At 37.1% G+C, this 26646-nt stretch overlaps 2 protein-coding genes across 24 annotated transcripts in view; one reads left to right on the top strand and one right to left on the bottom strand.

Annotated features, from left to right (window-relative positions):
- The window catches only part of LOC136852943 (transient receptor potential-gamma protein-like), a 698042-nt gene that overhangs the window by 398939 nt on the left and 272457 nt on the right, over window positions 1–26646 (top strand). For 22 of the 23 annotated variants that reach the window (XR_010857276.1, XR_010857277.1, XM_067127956.1 and 19 more), the window contains exon 1: window positions 7636–8025. Coding sequence is in view for 21 of the 23 variants with exons in the window: in XM_067127956.1 (XP_066984057.1) it covers window positions 7762–8025 (264 nt within the window). In the remaining 2 variants the exon portion in view is untranslated. Of the gene's footprint in view, window positions 1–7539; window positions 8026–26646 lie in introns of those variants that run through there. The other variant, XM_067127957.1, reaches the window with a different exon arrangement.
- Window positions 365–7753, bottom strand: LOC136852682 (axoneme-associated protein mst101(2)-like). Its single transcript, XM_067127594.1, has 4 exons — window positions 7563–7753; window positions 6020–6592; window positions 5062–5864; window positions 365–546 (listed from the first exon to the last, which is right to left on the bottom strand). Exons 1-4 carry the CDS (start codon window positions 7751–7753, stop codon window positions 365–367), a joined length of 1749 nt encoding a protein of 582 aa, XP_066983695.1.

Here is a 26646-nt window from a genome sequence, read left to right on the forward strand (position 1 = left end):
GCGTGGAATCCATAAAGAGGCGATTAATGGCCCTCCGGATTTTACGTGTAATCGGATTGAAACAGGAATTTATGGATTTATTGGAAAGAGGGGGGAAGGGAGGGAGGGAGGGGTGGGGATTTTTCGTCTTCCCCTCCTGCTTGTTTTGCTCGCGTTGATGGCGGGCTCGTAAACAAGTGGTTTTGGGAAACATTTGTGATGGTTGAAAATGTTTGGCAAAATTTGGAATGTTTGAAAACGTTTGGAAACTTAACGTAAATGTTCAGAACATCTGAATATGTTTGAAACGTTTGTAACTTTTGAAAACGTTTGAAATGTTTGGAACGTTTAGAGGGTTTGAAAAATGTTTGGAATGTTTGAAAACTTATGTTGAGCCGGAATCGTTTTCTTCTTCTTCTTCTTCTTCTTCTTCTTCTTCTTCTTCTTCTTCTTCTTCTTCTTCTTCTTCTTCTAGGTGAAACGCTTTCTCTTTTAGAAAGTGGTGTGCTTTCTTTGAAAATTTGGTTTTCCCCGTTATCTGAATTATGTTTTTGGAAATGTTCTGGTCTATTTGCGAAAACATATGCCTCATGTCGTTCCCATTATATTTTTAAATTTTTACAATATTCCTTATTTATTTCTTATTAATGTTTTACTTTTCTTTTTATTTATTTTGCCTTTGGAATCCTTTTTTAGGTTGAACTGGCTTTCTTTTTCATTGTGAACGTTTTCTCTGTATAGAAAACATTTTTTATCATTTCCCAATCGTGATAAGATATCTCTCGGAAGGGGACATTTATCAGAAATATAAAACCTGCTGTATTTTAAAAATCCATTCAAAGAAACGATTCGGGTCCTGGTAATTATTCCTGATTACTATTTTTGCCGTTAAATCATTCATACATATGATTTCTTTATTTAGTGATAACTCTCTCTCTCTCTCTCTCTCTCTCTCTCTCTCTCTCTCTCTCTCTCTCTCTCTCTCTCTCTCTGTGAACCTCCGTATATAGCCTCTGGAACTATATTCAAACATTGCATCTGATAATCCCCGTGTTGATTATCCCGTCCAGTCCTTTGTTCCTCTACAAGCTATTGTCACTTGCATTTGATGCAGGATTTCGGGATAAGCAATTCGTTAACCTCCTCCGTTTGTTGTATGGCATCCGAGGTTGGACGTTTGTGTGATTGTATGTTTGTTTGTTTGTAAGTGTTTGTGTGTTGGTGTAGTGTTTTGTGGAGCGGACGAGGATGTGATGCTATTGCAGGGTTCGACTCTGTTGAGGCGAAAATGCTTGGAGGTTTGTTTGTATGTGTGTGTGATTTTGTGCGCATGCGCGTGCCTAATTTATTGAGAAATTCATTGAATATTTTTCTTCCTAATTTGCTTTATTCCTTGTTTGTGTGTTTGGGCAGTATATGTGGAGCGAGCGAGTACGTGAAGCTATAGCAGGCTTCGTTTTTCGTCGAGGCAAAAATGCTTCAAGATTTGTTTGTGGGTATGTGCGCATGCGCGCTCGAGCTATTGGGGAAATTAACTCACCAGAATATTTTTTTCCCTTAAACGGAGAAGGAGGAGGATCTTGGCCACTTAAAGAAGAACTCCCCGACTACAGGAACTCGAACTGACAAGAACGAAAGCAGGGGAAGCGAAATATTGACCCTCCTTAATTGAAATGGACGTAGGGGGCTTGGCTTCTAAAGAAAAACAAGTCAACAATGCGCCTAAGTTTCTTCGGCGCGATCGGGTTTTCTGTACAGCCGCTACAGCGTATAATCAAGGCCACCGAAAATAGCCTTTATCTTTCGGTGGTCTCGGTAGAACGCTGTATGAGCCGCGGCCCGTGAAATTTTAACATCGGCCCTGTGGTGGCCTGTCCTGTATCGTTGCCAGAAGCACGATTTTGGGTAACTTTAACCTTGAATAAAATAAAAACTACTGACGCTAGAAGGCTGCAATTTGGTGCGTTTGATGATTGGAGGGTGGATGATCAACATACCAATTTGCAACCCTCTAGCCTCAGTAGTTTTTAAGATCTGAGGGCGGACAGAAAATATGCGGACGGACAGAGAAAACCTGCACAATAGTTTTCCTTTGCGGAAAACTAACAGTTCGTGTAACTGATGCTAGATGGCGTTGCAGACTGGAGTTAAAAACAATAAACATTAAAAAAGCTTCCTGGGACCAAATCATCGTCACCTTTCAGTTTTGGGGGATTTTGGGTGGGCCCGTAACTGCTTTACCCGCACTCGACCTGACGCCTAACTTTGAAGGGAGATCCAATTAGGATTTCAAATTGACTCTCTCTCTCTCTCTCTCTCTCTCTCTCTCTCTCTGTTGTCAGGGTAGTGTTGGTTGATGTTTTTCTTGAAGGTGTTTCTCTGCTAATCTCATTATTTATGTTTATTTTGCATAATGGCAGAAAAGGTCGGTTGGACCTTAGCTATAGTTGTGCATTTTTGTGTTCATGCACATTATAGATAGATAGATAGATAGATAGATAGATAGATAGATAGAAAGATAATATGTAGGCGAGAGCAAATTTCAAATCTATAATTTAAAAAAGTTAAAATCTAAATTTTTGTGTTCAAGCTCTTTATAGATAGATAGATAGATAGATAGATAGATAGATAGATAGATAGATAGATAGATAGATAGATAGATAGATAGAAATAAAGAAAGAAAGAAAGAGAGATAGATAGATAGACAGATGGAAAGGTAGATAGATAGATAAATAGATAGGTAGAAAGATAGATAGGTAGCTGGATAAATAGATAGATAGATAGAGAGAAAGACAGATAGATAAGTAGGTAGATAGAAAGATAGGCAGATAGATAGATAGATATATGTACACCCCTGTATAGATAGATACAAAGATAGATAGATAGACAGAAAGATAGATAGAAGGATAGGTAGATAGATAGATAAATAATATATGTACACCCATACAACTATAAAATCTATCATTTAAAAAGCTTTAATCTAAAAAAAAGAAATAAATAAATAAACAGACCCTATTGTGGCCTATAGTAGTACCATCGCCCCAAATGCAGGCTACTCCCTGCACAGCTGCATAAACCACAACAGCTGCATAAACCACAACAGCTGTATAATGCAGTGCATACAAAGCCTCACTTCCTGGTTCAGACAGCCAGACACGCGACAGCAGACATCAGACACCGAATGTCTGGTCACAGACATTTTCCTTGTGTCCGTCTTAAGAGATCTGGAGATGACTTAAGTGAAAGTCTTGATTCTCAGTCTCTGACCGAAAAATGTTTTTTTTTTTTTTTTTTTATTGATTCTCTTCTGTCGTGGTTTGTCACTGCGGGTTCGTTTGTTGCTTTGCTGCTGTTGGTGAGGAGGGGTGGGGTTTTGTTATAGTTTGTTAGGTTTTGTTTGTGTGTTTTTTGTTGAGTGTTGTTAGTGTTGTGTCTTTCGTGGGGTTTGTTAAAATTCATTTTTTTGTTTTTGTGGGTTTGCGAGTGAAGGTATTCCCTGTTTGTGGCTTAGTCTTGTATGTGAGTTTGTTTGTGAGCTTGTTAGTGTCGTTCGTTTATTTTCTCTCACAAACACTCAAACCCAACTTCTACCTCTTTGTGATAGCGAAGAAAATTTTCACTTTTTAAGAAAATCATCTGTTATCTTAACACTTTAAAGCACCGTCTGTGTTGGTTGGTTGGAGTCTAAAGGTCTGCATCAGGCCTCACGCCCACTGATTGCCTGGCCACAGTTACTGGACAATAATAATTGTTCCTTTATGGATTTGCAAATACTGTGAAATCAAAACGTTTAAGAATACTGAGAATGTTTCAGTAAAAAACGTTTCCATTCTATTACTTGCCCTTTCAAAACCAATTGTTTAGCCAAATCAGAGTTATTCACATGAAAACAATCGACAGACACTCTCTCTCTCTCTCTCTCTCTCTCTCTCTCTCTCTCTCTCTCTCTCTCTCTCTCTCTCTCACACACACACACACACAAACATACCTGTATATGAAAACAAAGGTCCAGTATCGTTCCCCTTTTGATGAAAAGTCACGTTTGTTAGGGATTTCGTTAATAGGATTTGCTGGGCCATTATGATACATGGGTAACTCTCTCTCTCTCTCTCTCTCTCTCTCTCTCTCTCTCTCTCTCTCTCTCTCTCTCTCTCTCTCTCTCTCTCTCCATTTGCGCTCCTACTCACAAGCACATATATACACAGAATTTCCACACGCTTCTTTCCCACCCTCTTCGCTCTTGCGCGTGCGTCCTTCACTCTCTCTCTCTCTCTCTCTCTCTCTCTCTCTCTCTCTCTCTCTCTCTCTCTCTCTCTCGTGCACATATTTGCCCTCGCGAAATTTTCTCGCCGTCAAATTTGACTACTTCATCATTTCACCTCGTGAAATTTATGTAACCTCTCCGTGTCATTACGTACGAACGCTGTGTCCTTATTTGTTCGTCCTTTTTTTTTTACTGGATGAGCTTTGGTTGAACGTGTTTGAATTATATACATTTTTGTAAAGGCTTAGGTGATTTTCGTTTATAGTGTGTGTATGTGTGTTTGTGTTTTGTTGACTTTATTGCAGAATTCCTTTTCTCTTTTGACTTTGCTTTAAAGATTTTGCTTTCTCCTGACCTTGCTTACAAGCAATCCTTTCTCCCCTGACCTCTCTTGGAAGCAATCCTTTCTCTCCTTACCTTGCTTGGAAGCAATCCTTTCTCTCCTGACCTTGCTTGGAAGTAATCCTTTCTCTCCTGACCTTTCTTGGAAGCAATCCTTTCTCCTGACCTTGCTTGGAAGCAATCCTTTCTCTCCTGACCTTGCATGGAAGAAATCCTTTCTCTCCTGACCTTGCTTGGAAGCAATCCTTTCTCTCCTGACCTTGCTTGGAAGCAATCCTTTCTCTCCTTACCTTGCTTGGAAGAAATCCTTTCTCTCCTTACCTTGCTTGGAAGCAATCCTTTCTCTCCTTACCTTGCTTGGAAGCAATCCTTTCTCTTTTGACCTTGCTTGGAAGCAATCCTTTCTCTCCTTAGCTTGCTTGGAAACAATCCTTTCTCTCCTGATCTTGCATGGAAGAAATCCTTTCTCTCCTTACCTTGCTTGGAAGAAATCCTTTCTCTCCTGACCTTGCGTGAAAGCAATCCTTTCTCTCCTGACCTTGCTTGGAAGCAGTCCTTTCTCTCCTGACCTTTCTTGGAAGCAATCCTTTCTCTCCTTAGCTTGCTTGGAAGCAATCCTTTCTCTTTTGACCTTGTTGGAAGCAATCCTTTCTCTCCTGACCTTGCTTGGAAGCAATCTTTTCTCTCCTGACCTTGCTTGGAAGTAATCCTTTCTCTCCTGACCTTTCTTGGAAGCAATCCTTTCTCCTGACCTTGCTTGGAAGCAATCCTTTCTCTCCTGACCTTGCTTGGAAGCAATCCTTTCTCTATTTTCCTTGCTTGGAAGAAATCCTTTCTCTCCTGACCTTTCTTGAAAGCAATCCTTTCTCTCCTGACCTTGCTTGGAAGCAGTCCTTTCTCTCCTGACCTTGCTTGGAAGCAATCCTTTCTCTCCTGACCTTTCTTGGAAGCAATCTTTTCTCTTTTGACCTTGCTTGGAAGCAATCCTTTCTCTCCTGACCTTGCTTGGAAGCAATCCTTTCTCTGTTGACCTTGTTTGGAAGCAATCCTTTCTCTCCTGACCTTGCTTGGAAGCAGTCCTTTCTCTCCTGACCTTGCTTGGAAGCAGTCCTTTCTCTCCTGAACTTGCTTGGAAGCAATCCTTTCTCTCCTGGCCTTGCTTGGAAGCAGTCCTTTCTCTCCTGACCTTGCTTGGAAGCAATCCTTTCTCTCCTGACCTTGCTTGGAAGCAGTCCTTTCTCTTTTGACCTTGCTTGGAAGCAATCCTTTCTCTCCTGACCTTGCATGGAAGCAATCCTTTCTCTCCTTACCTTGCTTGGAAGAAATCCTTTCTCTCCTGACCTTGCTTGAAAGCAATCCTTTCTCTCCTGACCTTGCTTGGAAGCAGTCCTTTCTCTCCTGACCTTTCTTGGAAGCAATCCTTTCTCTCCTGACCTTTCTTGGAAGCAATCCTTTCTCTTTTGACCTTGCTTGGAAGCAATCGTTTCTCTTCTGACCTTGCTTGGAAGCAATCCTTTCTCTCCTGACCTTGCTTGGAAGTTATCCTTTCTCTTCTGACCTTTCTTGGAAGCAATCCTTTCTCCTGACCTTGCTTGGAAGCAATCCTTTCTCTCCTGACCTTTCTTGGAAGCAATCCTTTCTCTCCTGACCTTTCTTGAAAGCAGTCCTTTCTCTCCTGACGTTGCTTGGATGCAATCCTTTCTCTCCTGACCTTGCTTGGAAGCAATCCTTTCTCTCATGACCGTGCTTGGAAGCAATCCTTTCTCTCCTGACCTTGCTTGGAAGCAATCCTTTCTCTCCTGACCTTTCTTGGAAGCAATCGTTTCTCTCCTGACCTTTCTTGGAAGCAATCCTTTCTCTCCTGACAATCCTTTCTCTCCTGACCTTGCTCGGAAGAATTCGTTTCTTTCTCGACCTTGCTCTGAAAATACGCTTTGTCTCTTGGCCTTGCTTGAAAGAACTTTCTCTTGATCTTGCTTGAAGGAAATCCTTTCTCTTGGCCTTACCCTTTTTGTTTGTTTGTTTGTATGTTAATTACTTTGTTTCAGGATGATATGTATTTTTGCCGTTCTATTTATTTAGCAAGCATCTCTCTCTCTCTCTCTCTCTCTCTCTCTCTCTCTCTCTCTCTCTCTCTCTCTCTCTCTCTCTCTCAACTTCTTTGTTCTGAAAAAGTTTATTGCAACTATAGAAAAAATTGCTTTTTCCAATGTGCTGTATTTATTTTTTTCTCATTTCCTCTGTGTTCCTATGCTGATATATAACCCTCTGATTGGGCACAGGGAAACTGGCTTTATTCTATCTAGCCTACGGTCAAAGCTTGTGGGATATAAAAGGGGTTATATATAACTCTATTTAAATTTACTGCTTATTAAATATATAGGGCCCAGGGTTTGACTTAACAATTGCAATTACCAAACCCGGGATGGAAGACGGCAAGAAATTATGACCATTTTTTATAGCAAGGTCAAATGGAAGAGAATTCTCTTTATGTATTTTTAGGTTGGTCAATCATGAAAGCCTTGTGACCTCGTATTGGACAAGTTTAATGGTCACAAAGTCTGTCTCATCTGTTATGGGTCGTTTTTATGACACATAAAAAAAGGTCTTGTTGGATATTCTTAGTAATAGGAATATTATTAAGAAAAGGCAATAAAATCTTTTTTATTGCATATTCTGAATAATATTTATTTCTTCAGTCTCCTTTGAAGAACAAAAAGTTGTAGTTTGGTTTTTTCTTATTCTGTTATAAATAAAAGTTGCTTTTGTTTAATTTTGCCAAATGAATTGTTTTTATTATTGTTGCTATTATTATAATTATTATTGTTATTATATAAATATTAATTTTACTATTACTATTATTATTATTATTATTGTTGTTGTTGCTATTATTACTGTTATTATGTTATTACTACTATTAATATTATTATTTCTTCTTTCTCCCCCCCCCTCAGAGTGATGTCAAGTCCCCCCACACCCCTGGCCCAGTGGGGGGAGCAGCAGCCAGTTTGCTGACGTCACGCTGGCCACACCCACCGCCAACAAGACGCCTCCCACGCTGCTCGCACTACGCCCACTGCGCCCACTACGCCCGCAGCAGGCCATGGACGAGGGCGGGGACGAGGAGACGGCGACGGCGACGGCGGACGTCCGCATCATAGGCGTCATGGGCAGCGATGTCAGTAATGACGTCGAGGCCGGGAGGGGCGGAGTCGGGGGAGGAGGGGGCGGAGTCGGAGGAGGAGTTGGGGGCGGAGTCGAGACCGGGAGGGGCGGAGTTGGGGGAGGAGGAGGAGTTGGGGCGGAGTCGGGGGAGGTGGCCAACAGGGGGCGTCGTGAGTGTTGTTCTGGCGCCGGCCGCCGCCCCCCAGAGGTCCTCCAATCTCCTGGCTTCGTCCGTCGCCGATGCCTCGAGGGATACCAAGAATAAGAATATCAAGGTATGTGGTCAAGGTCATTTAAAAAAATTTTTGGGGGTGCCACATATGTTGACTTGTTTTGTCATCAAGCATTTCTAATTCTTTGTATTGACACTTTTCACTGTCTAAATACAATACAGTATTTTTCAACACATCAAGAATATTTTTCGATTAAAAATATTTTAGGGAGCCACATATGTTGGCTTGTTTCGTCATCAAGCATTTCTAATTCGTTATCTTGACATTTTTCACTTTCCTCATATGTTGTTGTTTTTCTAAATGCAATACAGTATTTGATAAATTTTTTTTGGGGTGGGTCACATACTGTATGTTGACTTGTTTCGTCAGATCTTTCTAATTCTTTATATTGACATTTTTCACTTGCCTCATATGTTGTTGTCTTTCTAAAAGCAATACAGTATTTTTCAACACATCAAGAATATTTTTCGATATTTTTTTACATCCACGATTTCCACATGCCTCATATGTTGTTTGTTTTCCACTTGAATAATTTCACATAATAATTTCACGTTAGTTATGTTGTCAGTTTTCATTTTGTCACTTTCATGCACCATATATGTTCAACATATGCGTTCTATTTTTCACATGCACTATTTCCACATAATACAATTTTTTTTTTATTTTACAATAATCCTGAAACCACATACTTCATGCTTTCTTCATGGTTCAGAGCAGCAAATTCACATGCCCCACTTCTTGTAATTTGCTCAAACATATGTAGTCTGTTTTTCTCTTATGTAGTTCCTCATACCGCATATCTGATCGGTTTTCCATCATACTTGATGTTTATTATCCACTTACAATAATTCCTCATACCTTACATGTCATCTATGTTTTACGTACGAAGACCTCATTTTTTGCATACCTCATATGTTGCCTATTTTCTCACTTAATTTTGCTTAATAATCACAATGTGTTATGTTGTTCACATAAAAAATTTTCACGTGCCTCATATGTTGTGCTTCACATAAAAGAATTCCACGTGCCTCATATGTTGTACTGTATAACGCTAGGACCACGGTCACGTGAAGGGTATGTTGTAAGTATACAGTACACCTCATATGCTGCCATTTGTTCAGGTAATGTTGTAGATATATATAATTACATATATGCAGTGCATCTTCCATAGTTAATAGAGGCAGAGAAAATTATATTTAAAACATGAATATTTTTTATTTATTTTATAAGTCTGCTTAAACACACAAATATCGTAAAAAGAGTTAAAATTGTTTAATATTATATAACTCTGTTTCAAGACTAGATTTAAATCCTACATCAATAACACAACACACTTCAACGCAAGCACACGCAAGCGAATTCTTCCGCGCGCCTGCGCAAGCGTGGGCGAGCGAGCGACACCTTTGCAAATGTCACACTATTAATTAGGAGGGCAGTTTTATATTTTCTGGAGTGCGTGATTCACAAAGCATCAAGCAGAATCAAGTGCTTGTTGCTTTCAAGTGGTTAAAAATGACAGGAGATTATTATTATTGTTATTGATGAATGCAAGCCTGAAAGGTGAGAGTATATAGATAGATAGATAGATAGATAAATAGATAGGTAGATAGATGTTAACGAGTGCTCTCTCTCTCTCTCTCTCTCTCTCTCTCTCTCTCTCTCTCTTTCAAACACTATATAAAGTAAACTCTTTAATGAATTATAAAGTAAACTCTTCAATGAAGTATTTTCAGAAGTACTAATATTTCTCTCTCTCTCTCTCTCTCTCTCTCTCTCTCTCTCTCTCTCTACAAAACTACATGATCTAAGATAAATGAAAAGCCCTCTCTCTCTCTCTCTCTCTCTCTCTCTCTCTCTCTCTCTCTCTAAAACTATATGATCTAAGATAAATAAAAAGATAAATAAAAAGCCCTCTCTCTCTCTCTCTCTCTCTCTCTCTCTCTCTCTCTCTCTCTCTCTCTCTCTCTCTCTCCATAAAGGGAAATTCTTTCATTAATTATTTTCAGGAATACAAACATTCTCCTACATCTGAGAAAATTGTCAGCTAACATGACACATACGTTATACACACCATATTCCAAACACACACCAGGTATAAACAGGAGGGTGTGAAATTACTTTAAATAGCGCATGTTTGTAGCTGTTAAAGCATATTGTGTTTACGACGCCAAATAAACATGGAGGACTGTTTATTATTTCGTAAACAGCTGTTTTAAGATTCTCTCCCAAACACTCGAGTCATCAGTGGTAAATTTAAATGACGAAAATGGTAGGCATTTTAGGCTGGTATTCAAGGATGTCAACGGTCTCTCTCTCTCTCTCTCTCTCTCTCTCTCTCTCTCTATATATATATATATATATATATATATATATATATATATATATATATATATATATATATATATATATATATATTTATATATTCTCTTTGAATGAAATTTTTATATATTCTCTTTGGTCTATTTTTCTCTCTCTCTCTCTCTCTCTCTCTCTCTCTCTCTCTCTCTCTCTCTCTCTCTCTCTCTCTCTCTCATGTAAATTCTTCGTTATTTGCTCCGTAAAAATTATTACCTGTCACTTCCGGTCTTTCACCTGTCCGTTATGATATGACGTCAGTTTAGTCAGGTTAGAATTGGACAGATATCTGTCACATCTAATTAAGGAATCAATAAGAATAATCCAGATAATTGTATTGGTAGGATACCTGGCTGCGACCCACGGCAGTGTGCTAACCAGCAGCTAGATAATCCACTACTGAGTTTAACAGTGTCACAAAAGATTTTTCAGACTGAGCTTGTCTATAAAATTCAATAATTCATATTTTTTAATATTTTTTTTAATATATTCTCATTCTCGTAGGAGAAAACAAGGTTTTATCTGTACTTTATAACTGAAATATGAATTATTGTCTCACTGACTTTTGCGAGAAGCTGCGTGCCAGAGTGCGTGCGTGCGCGCGCGCATGTTTTTCTGAGCTTCTCGTACCAGTAGTTGGCAGAGTGATCTGTATACAGGCTTTGTTTGTTAAAGTGATAATTATTCCAAGTAATTTTCAATTCCAAACTATTGTTATTATTATTATTATTATTATTATTATTATTATTATTATTATTATTATTATTATTATTATTATTATTTAAAAAATACTCATAGTAGCATGAGTCTTATAATGAAGAAACAAATCCACAGTTATGTTTATGTACAGATATGTAAAGATAAAACTGTAGAGTTTTATCTTTAAATATAATTACTTATACATAACTGTGGCTTTGTTTCTCCATTATTATTATTATTATTATTATTATTATTATTATTATTATTATTATTATTATTATTATTATTAGGAATGGATAAATAGGGTTCCATTTCTTCTCTGATCAGCATTGTCATATCCAGCTGATTAATGCCATCCATTTATCTTATACAATACCGCCCCCCGCCCTCCATACGTCTGCAGCAGACATTTGAAATATGTTGTACTTAACGAGCAATATATCGAGGATTTACAACAATGCAATGAGGAAGATTGAAGATAACATTTATTGCTTCCATAATGCCCCCCTTCATCTTGGTCAGCTCCGAAGAATTTTGTATTTAACAGGTGATTTATTCCTGATGCGTTGCATTGTAATGGAAGGGTTCTGTGGGAAGAATATTAATTGCATGAGTGCAGTTAAAACTGTCATATATATATATATATATATATATATATATATATATATATATATATATATATATATATATATATATATAGGCAGTCTGTCTTGTCTTTATATTGTTCATTGTATGAAGGATTCGATAGACCTCTCTGCCTCCTAAGTGAAGGAAGGTTATAAGAATGTGGGAAAACAGAAGCAGAGAGAGAATCCTAAAATTTGGCAGTTTGTTTTAGGTTAATTCTTATTGTTATTGTTGATGTTTTTGTCTTATTGTTGTTGTTATTGAGTGAATATAAACGTTTATAAACGTTAATCTTTGTAAATCATAACTCATTGTTTTTTCATATTATTATTATTATTATTATTATTATTATTATTATTATTATTATTATTATTATTATTATTATTATTATTATTATTATTCTTCCTCTCCAACTCACATTTCTTTCAAAACAAATATATAGAGCCCTCAATCTCATGAAGGTCCCACGTTTGCATTGTAATTGGGGAATCTCGCGCGAACTTTGATCAGCAAACTTCAAACTTGAGAGAAAAAGAAAAATCGCGGCAACTTCGTTATGCAATCAGTTGGCCCAAAGTTGCCAAATTTTAAACTTGAAACTTTGCAGGCAGGCCTGCCTTCCTTCATTCCAATATCAGGAGATTCCAGGGGGAGGGGTTGGAAAGGCTTTCTGGGCTGTAGTTTGGTTTGGGAACGTTTTTGGGCTGTGGGTTGGGCTGGGAACGTTTTAGGGGGCTGTGGTTTGGTTTGGGAACGTTTTCTGGGCAATGTTTTTGTTTGGGAACGTTTTCTGGCTTGTGGTTTTGCTTGGGAATGTTTTTTGGGCTGTACTGTGGTTTGGGAACGTTTTTGGACTGTGGTTTGGTTTGGGAACGTTTTCTGGACTGTGGTTTTGTTTGGGAATGTTTTTTGGGCTGTACTGTGGTTTGGGAACGTTTTTGGACTGTGGTTTGGTTTGGGAATGTTTTCTGGGCTGAGGTTTTGTTTGGGAATGTTTTTTGGGTTGTACTGTGGTTTGGGAACGTTTTTGGACTGTGGTTTGGTTTTGGGAACGTTTTCTGGGCTGTGGTTTGGTTTGGTTTGGTTTGAGAACGTTTTCTGTGCTGTGGTTTGGTTTGGTTTGGTTTGAGAACGTTTTCTGGGCTGTGGTTTGGTTTGGTTTGAGAACGTTTTCTGGGCTGTGGTTTGGTTTGGTTTGGTTTGAGAACGTTTTCTGGACTGTGGTTTGGTTTGGTTTGGGAACGTTTCTCGGGCTGTGGATTGGTTTGAGAACGTTTTCGGGGGATGTGGTTTGGTTTGGGAACGTTTGGGTGGAACACTTTTTGGAACGTTTTCTGGGCTGTAGTTTTTGGGAACGTTTTCGGGGGTTTAGTTTGGAACGTTTTGGGGCTGTGGTTGGTTTGGGAAGGTTTTTGGACTGTGGTTTGGTTTGGTTTGGGAACGTTTATTTGGGATGTGGTTTGGTTTGGGAACGTTTATCGGGCTGTGGATTGGTTTGGGAACGTTTTCGGGGCTGTGGTTTAGTTTGGGAACGTTTTTGGGCTGTGGTTTGGTTTGGGAACGTTTTCTGGGCTGTGGTTTGGTTTGGGAACGTTTTCTGGGCTGTGGTTTGGCCTGGGAACGTTTTCTGGGCTGTGGTTTGGTTTGGGATCGTTTTCTGGGCTGTGGTTTGGTCTGGGAACGTTTTCGGGGGCTGTGGTTTGGTTTTGAAACTTTTTTTGGGCTTGTGGTTTGGTTTGGAAACGTTTATAACCATTTTTTTCTGGGCATTTGTCCCAACGTTTTGAGGGGCTGAGAGTTTTGAGACTTTTTTTGGGCTTGAGAGTTTGAGAGAGAGACAACCATTTTTTCATTTGTCCCATTTTGAGAGAGAGAGAGAGAGAGATATCGCCCTTATAATGGGCAGCTATTACCTTTATTTCAAACGTAATCCCTTACAATACATATTAAAAAAACCCAACCTATGGGTGGGAATCCTAGCCTTTAATAATAATAATAATAATAATAATAATAATAATAATAATAATAATAATAATAATAACAAATTCACTGTTCAGCTTCCCACGCCTTGGAAACAGACTTAATAATATCAGTTACGCAATACACAATTTAATATATTAAGACTCTCGTTATCACCTCGTTTTAACTAATGCAATAAAAAAAAAAAACAATGAAAAATAAGACTTAAACTTTTCCCATGCTCTTTAGGACCACTATATTCTCCCCTCCTATAAAACTCCCAAAGAAAAATATTGGAGTGGGTAGTTAGAGAAAACGTGACTGCCACCCGTCGTGGCATTTAAGGGGAGGCTCTTACATATCGCCTTGGCTTCCCGTCATCTGACAATTCTCTCGCGTTTGCGTTCCATCGTGCCCCACACCGTCACCTCGGCTTTTGTGTAGATGTGGGGCGTGGGTGTCTCGGGAGAGAGAGAGAGAGAGAGAGAGAGAGAGAGAGAGTGAGGTGAAGTACGGTTGTGGTACCTTGAAATTGTGGAAGTTTGGGATATGTCAGAAGTGAGAAGCAACGACTATGTCACGGTTCCTCTGTCTGTCTGTCTCTCTCTCTCCCCTTCCCCTGCCCCTTCCCCTTCTCCATCCATAGAGGCTTTCCCCCTTCCCCCCACAGTTCCCCCTACACCTGTGGCCCACTCCGATTCCCCTCCCCCGTGGGCGTAAGAGTGATCAAGGTGAGAGCTTCGGGAGGTCCTGTGTATTTCTTTTCACTGCTTGTTTCTGTCGTTTATCATCGGTAGTGTTTTCGAGGGGTGGGGGGAGGGAGAATGTAGGTCACGAGAGAGAGAGAGAGAGAGAGAGAGAGAGAGAGAGAGAGAGAGAGAGAGAGAGAGAGAGAGAGAGAGACACTTTGCACAGACATCTTATAAATCAGACATCTGCTATAAATCCAGGAAATCACTGAGAGAGAGAGAGTGGTACATTCCAAAATATAGAGCCATTAAGCTTCCCTTAATTGTATTTGTATATTCCTTTTTAATGGTTTTCAGCAAGCACACACACACCTAGAAAACTTAATATTCCTTTGTTACATGATTTTATTAATCTATTGTAAATTATATACTAAACATTTGAAATTTATCTCGTAGTATTTGGCATTGTAGAATGCATTTGATAGCATGAATACGATATCCGCAAAGGTTCTCTTTAAATTGTTGATTTTCGCTTGTGAAATTTGGAAGAGTAATTGTTTTAGTAATTACTGCGTGTTAGCACAGTTAATGAGATGTAAGAGGAATGTATAATTTATCTTATGTTATTGTATGTAGCTCTCTCTCTCTCTCTCTCTCTCTCTCTCTCTCTCTCTCTCTCTCTCTCTCTCTCTCTCTCTCTCTCTCTCTCTCGAGTCCTTTACTATGAAGAGAGAAGGAGAATCTTTTCATAAATAAACATGGAATCTATATGTAAAACTGTATAGGAATTCCTATTATGGCGTAAGCAAGGCGTTATGGGGTCCTCAAGTATTTGTACTTTTTTGGTTTTAGCTCATATGTTTGTGTCTACATTGTTTATGTTGTTTTTCATTGCAGTCTTATTCTTATTAGAAGCTAAAACATGATATTGTGGATATATATGAAATGGAACCTTTACCAACTGAGGGGCAGCAGAATATTGTGAGATACTGGCCCTGCGGAATTGCTTTGATTAGATGCTCCGTGCAAAAAGGTCATTTATTTGCTTATTTCCCTTCGTTATACAAAAACATCGCAAGTATATTTTGTATATTACGTCAGCGGATTCTCCCCATACTTTTTAGTGTAGGGGGAACGACTTTCTGTGCGTGTTTTGGTCGCATTCAGAAAGTCGTCCCATATCTGACAATGACCTTGATGAAGGTAAGCGGAGATTGGATGACGGTGCCATATGAGAGGGTTTTGTTTTTTTACGTAATCGTTGAATAAAGGTTGTAGTGACGTCATACATATGGGGTGGATTTTTTCTATTCAAGTTTTATATTAGATATCGTTCTCTTCTTAGTTGTAGTAATAATAATAATAATAATAATAATAATAATAATAATAATAATAATAATAATAATAATAATAATACTAACGGCATGCGTATTGTATAGCTGAACTCTACCAAGATGGTATATTGAAATATTGACATCATACGTTCGAGACACGTATAATAAATGCTAGAGTGAATTAGCAGTGACGTCATACTTCCGAAGTCACTGTAGCCTCCACAGATCAACTTAGAAAAACGTATCCTTTATTAATATTTTCATGTACACTGGTTTCTTCGGAAAGGTCGTCTGACAAAATGCGTAATCCATTAAATATGAAGCATTGTTTTTGTTCTCCCAAAGCAATAGAATCCATCTTTTTTATGGGGACAATATTTTTGAGCCTTATATATGACGCAAGTTTACGTAAGACTTTGCTATAGAGCAAGTTTGGTCGTATTTATTAAGTATTTATCGACACAAGTGTAAACCTACTCAAGATTTGCTGGGAAACTCTACGGGAGTTGTATGATACTTTCAACCTCCCAGACGCATTGATTATCATTTATTTAAAATATTTTTGGTTTCCAACAAACGTAGGAAGCTCAGCTGAGTTCTCAAAGGATTACCAACAGGATCCTTGTCTTCGTGATGGTCTTTGTAATATCCTATCGTGGTATTTTTTATTACAGAAACTGTAGATGGTGGAATGGAATATACAGAGTTTAGGCCAAAGGCCAACCACTGGGACCAGTGAGGTCATTCAGTGCTGCAAAGGAAATTGAGGGTAGGTAGGTTTGAAAGGTTTAACAAGAGGAAAACCTCGCAGCTGCACTATGAAATATTGTTAGGAGAGGGTGGAAAGTAAGATGGAAGAAAGAGAAGATGAACGGAGGTACAGTAAAAGGAATGAAAAGGGTTGCAGATAGGGGCCTTCTGAACGCACGCTGCAAAGAACCTTTAGTAATGCCTACAGTGCACCCCGTAAGGTGCACTGACGACACTACCCCCCTTACGGGGAAACTGTAGATGGTAACAGATTTCAAATTAGTTATATTTTAAGATGCTTGTAATGAGAGTATTTGCCTTTGTAATTTAATTTAATTTTCAGAACTTAAACAATTGTTGATTTCATATTTAACTTTCAGTCTTTGAATTTCTAAAATTGTGGATTATTTATTTGAATTATGATTTCAGAATAATAAAGTCTCAAAAATTAGTCGTGATTTTGATAGGAATTTTGAGATTTTAAAACTGAAATTGATGAATTTTCAATTTCAGAATAAGGTAAATGATGCAACATTTTTTTATATTTTCAGAATTTAAAGATGATTGAAGACTTTTAGATCTTCATTAAGTAAAATTAACAAATCGACGATTATGATATTGATCTTAAAACATAAAATCCAAAATAAAAATCGATGAACAACTGTAATATTGATTTTGAAATACAGAATTCAGAATATAGACTGATATTTAGTATATGATGAAAATTTTACAAATATATCTAATTTGATTTATATTTCCATCATCTTGCAATAAAAACTCGATTAAGATTCACAAAGATTCATAGAACTGATAGAATCAGAACCTTCCTATATATAGCTCACGCCAATCGTATCGAAATAATATAGAGTTCCAAAAAATTCCTACTCCTATTAAGTGTGTTGGGTCTCCCTTCACTTTCCCCTTTGTTTCAGACGTTTATTTTCCTCCTTTTACAAATCACCTGATTTCGAATTGACCTTGTACCTGATCACAGGTGGCTTCCGTCACCCAACTCTTAATTAGCCGAGATGTTCCCCTTTACCTGTTCGACGCTGCAGTGATGTTGGTGAAAGCTCTCTCTCTCTCTCTCTCTCTCTCTCTCTCTCTCTCTCTCTCTCTCTCTCTCTCAGTGATTTCCTGGATTTATAGCAGACGTCTGTGCAAAGTCTCTCTCTCTCTCTCTCTCTCTCTCTCTCTCTCTCTCTCTCTCTCTCTCTCTCTCTTCTCTCTCTCAATTCTTTGATAGCTGTGTGTTTTGATGAGATACGTTAAGTTAAATACTTTAAGGAAATTGTTAGGTATTTTAAACTATGTACATATACATCCATAAATACATACATATGAAATGTGTGTATTTTTGTATGTGCATGTGCCTGCGTAGGTATGTATGTTTGTTTGTGTACAATGAGTATTCAAATGCCAAAGTGACTGTCGGTTTATATATTTTATCAATCATTGTCAAAGTTTGTTTGCATATACGCCAAAGTATTTTGTAATTTCACTCAGTTACGTAAAAAACTTGAAAAAAGTCCCATAAACGTGATTTATTCCTACGTGAACCTTTTCCCCACGGTATAGGAAAGTCGTATATATAATATATTTTATATTCCCAATTTTTTGGACGAACCTCATTCGTTGTCAAGTGTATCTCGTCTGTCCAGGAAACTATAACTTATTCCTGCAATTTCTCTTTTGAATAAATCTTCACTGATGACACGAGTGGGCTGCCTGAAGGGTTAGGTGCTATTCGAGTTTTGTAAGGGGAAAGTTTTTACTTGGAAAGCAGTTTTTTTTTTCGTTATTTATGGGTGAGTTTTTTTTTTTTTTTTTTTTTAAAGAGGATTTTTTTTTTAGGGTCTTGTTTTTTGGAGGAGGGCTTGTTTTTTTTTTGGAGGACTTGTTTTTCGAGAAGGACTTTTTTTTTTGGAGGAGGACCTTGTTTTTTTAGGAGGACCTCTTGTTTTTTTGGAGGAGGGCTTGTTTTTGGAGGAGGACCTTGTTTCTTATTTTTGGAGGAGGACATTTTCGAGGAGGACCTTTTTTTGGAGGAGGACTTGTTTTTCGAGGAGGACCTTGTTTTTTTGGAGAAGGACTTATTTTTGGAGGAGGACCTTGTTTCTTTTGGAGGAGGACCTTTTTAGGAGGAGGACTTGTTTTTCGAGGAGGACCTTTTTGGGGGGAGCACTTTGTTTTTTTAGAGGACGACCTTGTTACATTGTTCGTCCTCGACGAGACACTTGCCCATGAACCGTCCCTCATATAAAAAGTAAAAAAAAATACCTCGTTCACATTAAAAAAAAAAAAAGCTTTTCCCAATAAACTATTCCACTCAAGGGCGACCTCGTCTGCCCTTGAAGAAGCAGGCATTTGCCCATGAAGTGCCCCTCATACAAAAAAAAACAATAAAAAAGTACCTTATTCACATTAAAGAAGCTTTTCCCAATAAACTATTCCACTCATAAAAAACTAAAAAAAAAAAAAAGACCTCATAACTTTATGCATAAATCCATCACTTGCCTCCCAATTTTTCAAGAAAGACCTGAGAGTGAATATCCCTCTTAATTCATTTAAACTTTGTGGTTGATGAATACGTAATGAAGGGTTTACCTGTTCCTCCTGAGAGATTGATGTTTATTATTATTCCTGTCGTCTCGAGATGGGCAAAGTTTGTTCATCTGTCGTTTTCTTCATGTTTTTATATATTTTTTTTTTTATTGTCTCTGATGAATGTGATTTTGTTTGTAATTATGGGTGTGAAGAACAGTTTATTGTTGTATTATTTTGAAGTATGGTTTTTATGATTTTGTTATATATATATATATATATATATATATATATATATATATATATATATATATATATAGATACATATATATAGATGTATCATGTATAACTGAATCAGGAAAATATGGAACGTAATGAATATATAAATAGACTAAATCCACGAAGGAAAGAGTTTGTTTCCTTCGTGGATTTTGTCTTTATTTATATATAAATGTCCATAAAACCTAATTAATATTAATGCATTCAAAATTATAACATATATATAAAAACAGCATTTTAGCCCTAGTGAAATCATCCACGCATCCACAAAGTTATTTTACCCATTACTCACAGGTCTAATATTCTCTTCTCGTGACTCAGCGTAGTTTTGCTATCGATTCAGATCCTTATCTCCTCTGGAAAACATCATCCTCTGATGACGTCATCCTAAAAGTGCTCCTACGTCACAAAGTGTTCCTTTAAAACGAAAAAAAAAGTTGGCATAACGCTTTCTTTGATGTGTCGAAACTTGCAACAGAAAACGGAGTCCAGTGACGTCACTACGAGAGTCTTGGACGGATGCCATCTCCGTCCCGTTTTCTATGTGTGGGTGTTCCCGGCTGGGGGTCTTTGACCTCGTAAGTTTCCAAAATCTCTCTCTCTCTCTCTCTCTCTCTCTCTCTCTCTCTCTCTCTCTCTCTCTCTCTCTCTCTCTCTCTCCGTTTAATAGTGGTCGCTGCGCAGTAAGACGGTTTCTGGATTATATCTGGAATCGTGTAACCGTTTGAGGATTTTAATTATGTACTTGTTATATTTTTGTTGTGGTTATTATAAATGTTATTGTTGTTCAGGTTGTAACATTATTATTATTATTATTATTATTATTATTATTATTATTATTATTATTATTATTAATCCAAACATAACAAAATTCACTGACAGAATTCAGATAGCCTGACAAATATGTTTGGAAAATGTATTGATAAATTTATTTTTAAATTTTGGCGATCGTGTATCAATAAATTTGCATAAAGTGATTTACTCCCAACCAGAAAGCTGTCGTCGTCACTTCAGGAGAGAAATAAATGACTATAGATATTTTTTATTGATTTTTATTGAAGTTTCCTGTAAAAGGATTGGTCGTGTATCTATGACATGTTGTATTTTTACGAATAAAATTTTCTGGTGTATTTTATTGTAGCTTCAATGCATCTATTTTTTTTCTTGTGTACTCGGCGTGTGTATTTTGTGTATTTGTGTATTAGCAGTATATGGAATCAGTGACAATATACTTAATTTTTATACGTGTTTTATCACACTTGTTGATATAATATGGAAATATCTAGAATACTAAAACTCGAGAGGATCTGATCTTGTTTGTCATCCCTCGGGTGGCAGTAGGGACGACATGACACAGCCACCCACCCTGTGCAAACCGGTTTGTCCGCCTCGGGTGGGGGCGGGGTAGTTAGGGGAACAGGAGGGTAGGAAAGACATCCACCCAAGTCCAGCAAACCTGTTTGTCCTCCCTGGGTGGGGGCGGGGAGGTAGGGGAGAACTCCATCCACCTCCGGCAAACCTGTTTGTCCGCCTCGGCCGGGGGCGGGGTAGATAGGGGAACGGGAGGGTAGGGGAGACATCCACCCTCATCCCACAAACCTGTTTGTCCGCCTCGGGTGGGAGCAGGGTAGGGAGGGGAACGGGAGGGTAGGGGAGACAGCCACCCTCATCCCACAAACCTGTTTGTCCGCCTCGGGTGGGAGGGGAACGGGAGGGAAGGGGAGACGTCCACCCTCATCCCACAAACCTGTTTGTCCGCCTCCGGTGGGAGCGGGGTAGGGAGGGGAATGGGAGGGTAGGGGAGACACCCACCCTCATCTCACAAACCTGTTTGTCCGCCCCAGGTGGAGATGGGGTAGTTAAGTGATCAGGAGGGTAGTGGAGACAGCAGCGCCGGGTTCCAGCAAGCGTAGCACGCCAACAAGCTTGTATTATAATATTTACATACAGTGTATGAACATTCACACACAATCACATGACCTCAATAATCAAAAGACATTTGAAACACAGCATCGATTTTTTAAGAAAATTAACTTATATTAAAAAAGATATATAGAAAACATTAAAAAACTTGACTTTCTCAAAAAAAAAGAGGAAGACTCATATCCTCCCTCCTCCTCAAGGAAGACAGCCTCCTGTTAGGAAGACATTTATCAGGTCGGAGGAGGAAATAAAAGGGGAACCTAATGTTCCTCGGTGGAGATGCGCCGGTGTCCGATAGATGTCCACTTCTGACACTTTTTATGTCCAGTAATCCGGCTTCCCCCTTTGATGGATATGCCGCCGCGGGACATCGTGATTCTCTCTCTCTCTCTCTCTCTCTCTCTCTCTCTCTCTCTCTCTCTCTCTCTCTCTCTCTCTCTCTCCTTTACACAGAGGCACCTACGTTCATTTGCTTTCTGTCTGTTATTTTTTGTATATCTTTTAAGAATAGGGTCTCTCTCTCTCTCTCTCTCTCTCTCTCTCTCTCTCTCTCTCTCTCTCTCTCTCTCTCTCTCTCTCTCTCAGAGAGGCATCTGCATTGTCCATTCATTTTGTATGTTCACATATTTTCATGATTTGCTCATCTCCTTTCTTCATTCTTGGTCATTCATTAGATATCGTTTTTCGTAAAAAGTAATAATGGAATTGTTAGTAATGCATACTAGCTATGTATACTTTTAACCTTTACGCGAAGTAGTTATAATCGTACATTTTTGTGATACGTAAACTTTAAAATATCTTGCTGGAAAGACTTTATTTTAGTTTGTGGTTTCATATATATATATATATATATATATATATATATATATATATATATATATATATAAATTGACAAATTTCCTTTATATCAGTGTCGTGTATATTCGTATGTCTATCTATCTCTAATCCTCTTCAGATTCCAGTTTGAAAAATTTCCCAAACTTTATTTCTATAAAAAAAAAAATTCCCACTATTCATTTTACAGCCGCAGTCATTTTCGACCAATGAGGATTCCCGTGATTTTTACAGCCGTCATCGTCTGTATCAACCGATGGACATGTTCTCCATTCCTCTGCTTCGATAAATTTAAAATCATGAAAATTTGGCAGCTGGCATCCATCTTGTGAGAGACCATAAATTACACCCAGTGGAAGTTATCTAGATTTGCTCATTTTTCATCTATTGCTGTTAATTAAAATTTAAGGCTTTCTGAGTAATTTTGTGTATTAAATTATGACAACCGTTTTAATTTAATTTTGTTATCAAATTTAGCAATAAAAACTAAATATTGCCAATTTGCCAATTTGAAACGTGTTGAGTTTCTTTCAATAGAAGTCAACCAATTTGAAACAGGTTCATTTTGCCCAGTGAAATTAGACTGTTTGGCAACAGATAACCATCTCGACCAGTGAAAATAAAGCATTTCGTAAAATCTATTCACATTGACCAATAAAAATCGGTGGATTTCACAGCTGTTATCAGCTCCCACCAGTGGAAACTTAACCATTTCACAAATCTGTCAAATATATGGTCATTATTCATACGTTCCAATGAAGTCTCTGAATACTGACACGTCATTCATCAGAGCTAATGAAATTCTTGACATTCTGCATTTATTTTTCATCCCGTCCAATGAAATCAATGGATTTTGCATCGATTACTCATTTCGACCAATGGAAAAACCCCACGAATTTTACGACCGCGCGATCGTTACCACGAGCGGGGTCCGGAAAACGGACCGTCTGAGACCACTGGACTGGAAATCAGTGGTCCGTGATTTGGCCGAGTTTGATTTGGCAAGGACCTGGTTTTTTCTCAAAACGAATGAATGAACAAATAGATAAATATGTAAATGAATATTTAGTTAAATAAATAATCAAATAATAGAGTAAATGATTTATTAGATGATTGAAAAAATTATTAGATAAATATATATATATAAAATATATATATATATATATATATATACACACACACACAGACATATATATGTATGTATATGTGTGTGTGTTGTGTGTGTGTGTATTTTGTCTGCGTTGGCTATTCTGTATTGGCTATACTCTTTCCTATAACCTCACCTTTTTTAAGAGGCGGGTTACTGCATTTATACCATGGGAAATAGCCATATTCATAAATAAGTATTAATGCACTCTTGTATGGGAGTGAAAACATTACCCTCCTTTTTAAAAACTCGCCAATTCTCTTATAAATATTTATTTACTAAAAAAAAAGGCTTTCCATTGACTGAATTATCAGATTTTTATTTAAGAAAAAACTTTTTGACTAAATAGCCAAATATTTATTTAAGAAAAAAGCTTTCCATTGACTGAATGATCAAATGTTTATTTAAAAAAGCTTTCCATTGACTGAATGATCCAATATTTATTTACGTAAAAAAACTTTCCATTGACTGAATGGTCAAATATTTATTTACGAAAAAAAACACCTTTCCATTGACTGAATGATCAAATATTTACGAGAAAAAACTTTCCATTAACTGAATGATCAAATATTTATTTACGAGAAAAAAAAAACTTTTCCATTTACTGAATGATCAAATATTTACGAGAAAAACTTTCCATTGGCTGAATGATCAAATATTTATTTACGAAAAAAGCCATTCATTTGACTGAATGCTCATTATTCAAAAACGTCTGGAAATCTGGAAATCGGAGAGCAGAACGACAGCCCCATTCGACCCGATGGAAATGTGACATCGTGAAGAGGGACTGAGAAATAGAGGAACTGTTTTTCGTGGGAGACTGGGAGGACGTTTCCACACGTTTAAATCAGTTTTTGGGACCCGCACTCCTTTGAAGAGGAATTCGACGCCATCTTGTACCCTGGGAGAAATATTGAAAGAAGGGGGGGTGGGAGAGGCTTTTTGATGTCTGTCAATTGATTCTCTCTCTCTCTCTCTCTCTCTCTCTCTCTCTCTCTCTCTCTCTCTCTCTCTGTATATGGTTTTCTCCCATGAGTCAAGTGTCTTTTCCCGGTATGGTTTATATGCAAAGTTTTATCGGAGACTGACAAACTCTCTCTCTCTCTCTCTCTCTCTCTCTCTCTCTCTCTCTCTCTCTCTCTCTCTCTCTCTCTCTCTCTCTCTCAAGGCATATTAATAATACTGCGTCGCTAGATTGTCTACCTAACTTTCAACAATGTAGCCTTCGTTATTGGCATATTCTCTCTCTCTCTCTCTCTCTCTCTCTCTCTCTCTCTCTCTCTCTCTCTCTCTCTCTCTCTGGCCTCGTAGCTCGGCGGTAGTGCGGCTAGCTCGCAACTGGACGACCCGTGTTCGAATCTTTAAGGGGACGAGTAGAGACGAATGGGCGCTTTCCGTAAAATCCTGTTTGTTAGTTGATTGTTGTGGGTCGCAGGTATGAGAGAGAGAGAGTAAATCATTTGTTTTTGGATGCGCTAGTTAATGTTCCCTGTCATTCCCCTACTGTTTGTGAGCCGGTTTTTATCAAAATGCACAAACGCACTAACACAAATACTCTAAAGCTTCGTTGCTCTCAGCTGTCCAACTTCTTAATCTTTATTCTTAAGTGGTGTGGCTAAAACTTATTAGGAACAGTGAAGGCATGGGTGTAAGGTCCGCAACCTCACTTTTTTTGGAATGGTCTATCATTCGTATTTATGAGAGATATAAAATTGAAATTATGAAACCAACCATTATTTTTATATAATCTTTAGTAAAGACGATTTTTTTCTCTGTCTCTTTCAGGTACGTAATGCGATAACCATCTTTCGTGTCTGTTAGTGTTCACATTTCTGCGTTTTATTTATTAATAAGTCAAGTGGAATTTCAGTGGAATCTGTTTATTTCTGTCTGTAATTTGGTAATGTTTCGTAAAATTGCCGTGTAATTTTTCCAATTTTAGGTAATTTTGGGATATATCCATTCCCTATTTAAGCCTGTTCTCGTATGTATGTATATATTGTATAAATATATATGTATATTTATATATATACTTTAAATATATATAGGTATATATATATATATATATATATATATATTATATATATATATATATATATATATATATATATATATATATATATATATATATACTGTATATTCATTACATATTATTTTCATTTAAGGTTATTTTCCACGCTTGTAAATTATCTTTGATTTTGTCTATGTTTATTTGTCGGTAGTATCATATTTCCTTTCATAAAAAAACCATTATTATTTTATCATTATTATTATTATTATTATTATTATTATTATTATTATTATTATTATTATTATTATTATTATTATTATTAAAGGGACCCGTCAGGAACAACTTTGCAAATAGGTTTTTGGGATAATGTTTAGCTGTCGCCTGTTCTTTGTAGCGCATAATATATATATATCTCTGACGTCAAAGGCAAATTGCATTCGGATTACGGAGACTTGTCGGAGCAAAATTGCGCCTCCGTGAACAAGCAAGCAGGCTGTGCTTTTGCTTTTTTTTTTTTTTTTTTTTTTTAGCGTCAACTGTCTGTCTTTGTTTTGTCCTTTTTTTGTTTTTGCTTTTTGTCCTTGTTTTGTTCTTGTTTTTTCTTGGTTTTGTCCTTGTTTTGTTTTTGTTTTGTCCTTGTTTTGTCTTTGTTATTGCCCTTGCTTTGTCCTTGTTTTGGCTTTTTGTCCTTGTTTTGTCTTTGTTTTGTTCGTGTTTTTTCTTGGTTTTGTCCTTGTTTTGTTTTGTTTTGTTTTTTGTTTTGTTTTGGCCTTGTTTTGTCTTGTTTTGTCTTTGTTTTCTTGCCTTTTTTGTTCTCGTCTTTTTTTTGCCTTTTTTGTTTTTTGTCCTTGTTTTGTCTTTGTTTTGTCCTTGTTTTGTCTTTGTTTTGTCCTTGTTTTAACTTTGTTTTGTCTTTGTTTTGACTTTGTTTTGTCCTTGTTTTGCCTTGTGTTTGTTTTGTCTGCCTTTGTTTTGACATTGCTCTGTCTTTGTTTTGGGAGAAACGAGGACTTGTTGGTAACTGGGCCACTTTGTTTTTTGTCCTTGTTTTGACTGAGCAGTGTTATTTTTTTAATTTCATTGTCATTTGAGTCCTTGTTTTAATCTTTGTTTTTGTTCTTAATTACATTGTTTTGTTTAGTAAGATCTTTATTTACTTGTATTTGTAAGTTTTTTCTTGTTTTGACTTTTTTTGGTTTTGTTAAAATTGTTAACTCATTTTGTTTTGACTTTTTCTTGAAAACGGTTAAAGTATCAAAATTATTTTTTCATTTATTTCATTATTCAGATGAGGTTTAAATCTTTTTGTTGTTGTTTATTATCTTTATTACTTGTATTATTATTTTTATTATTATTATTATTATTATTTTTATTATTATTGATTTAATGTATCAAAATTATTTTCATTCATTATTATTTTGACGTCAAATAATAATTATTATTATTATTATTATTATTATTATTATTATTATTATTATTATTATTATTATTATTATTATTATTATTACACTT

The sequence above is a fragment of the Macrobrachium rosenbergii genome, chromosome 26 (genome assembly GCF_040412425.1).
Source record: "Macrobrachium rosenbergii isolate ZJJX-2024 chromosome 26, ASM4041242v1, whole genome shotgun sequence".
NCBI lineage: Eukaryota > Metazoa > Arthropoda > Malacostraca > Decapoda > Palaemonidae > Macrobrachium > Macrobrachium rosenbergii.

What these genes read in the sequence shown, in the direction of transcription:
- LOC136852682 (XM_067127594.1), bottom strand. Translation starts at nt 7,753, where the DNA reads ATGACGCCTATGATGCGGACGTCCGCCGTCGCCGTCGCCGTCTCCTCG. An exon ending in AAGGATTGCTTCCAAGAAAG is followed by an intron (nt 5,865 to 6,019) that starts GTCAGGAGAGAA and finishes CTTCCATGCAAG; the next exon opens with GTCAGGAGAGAAAGGATTGC. An exon ending in AAGGATTTCTTCCAAGCAAG is followed by an intron (nt 547 to 5,061) that starts GTAAGGAGAGAA and finishes TTTCGCAAATAG; the next exon opens with ACCAGAACATTTCCAAAAAC.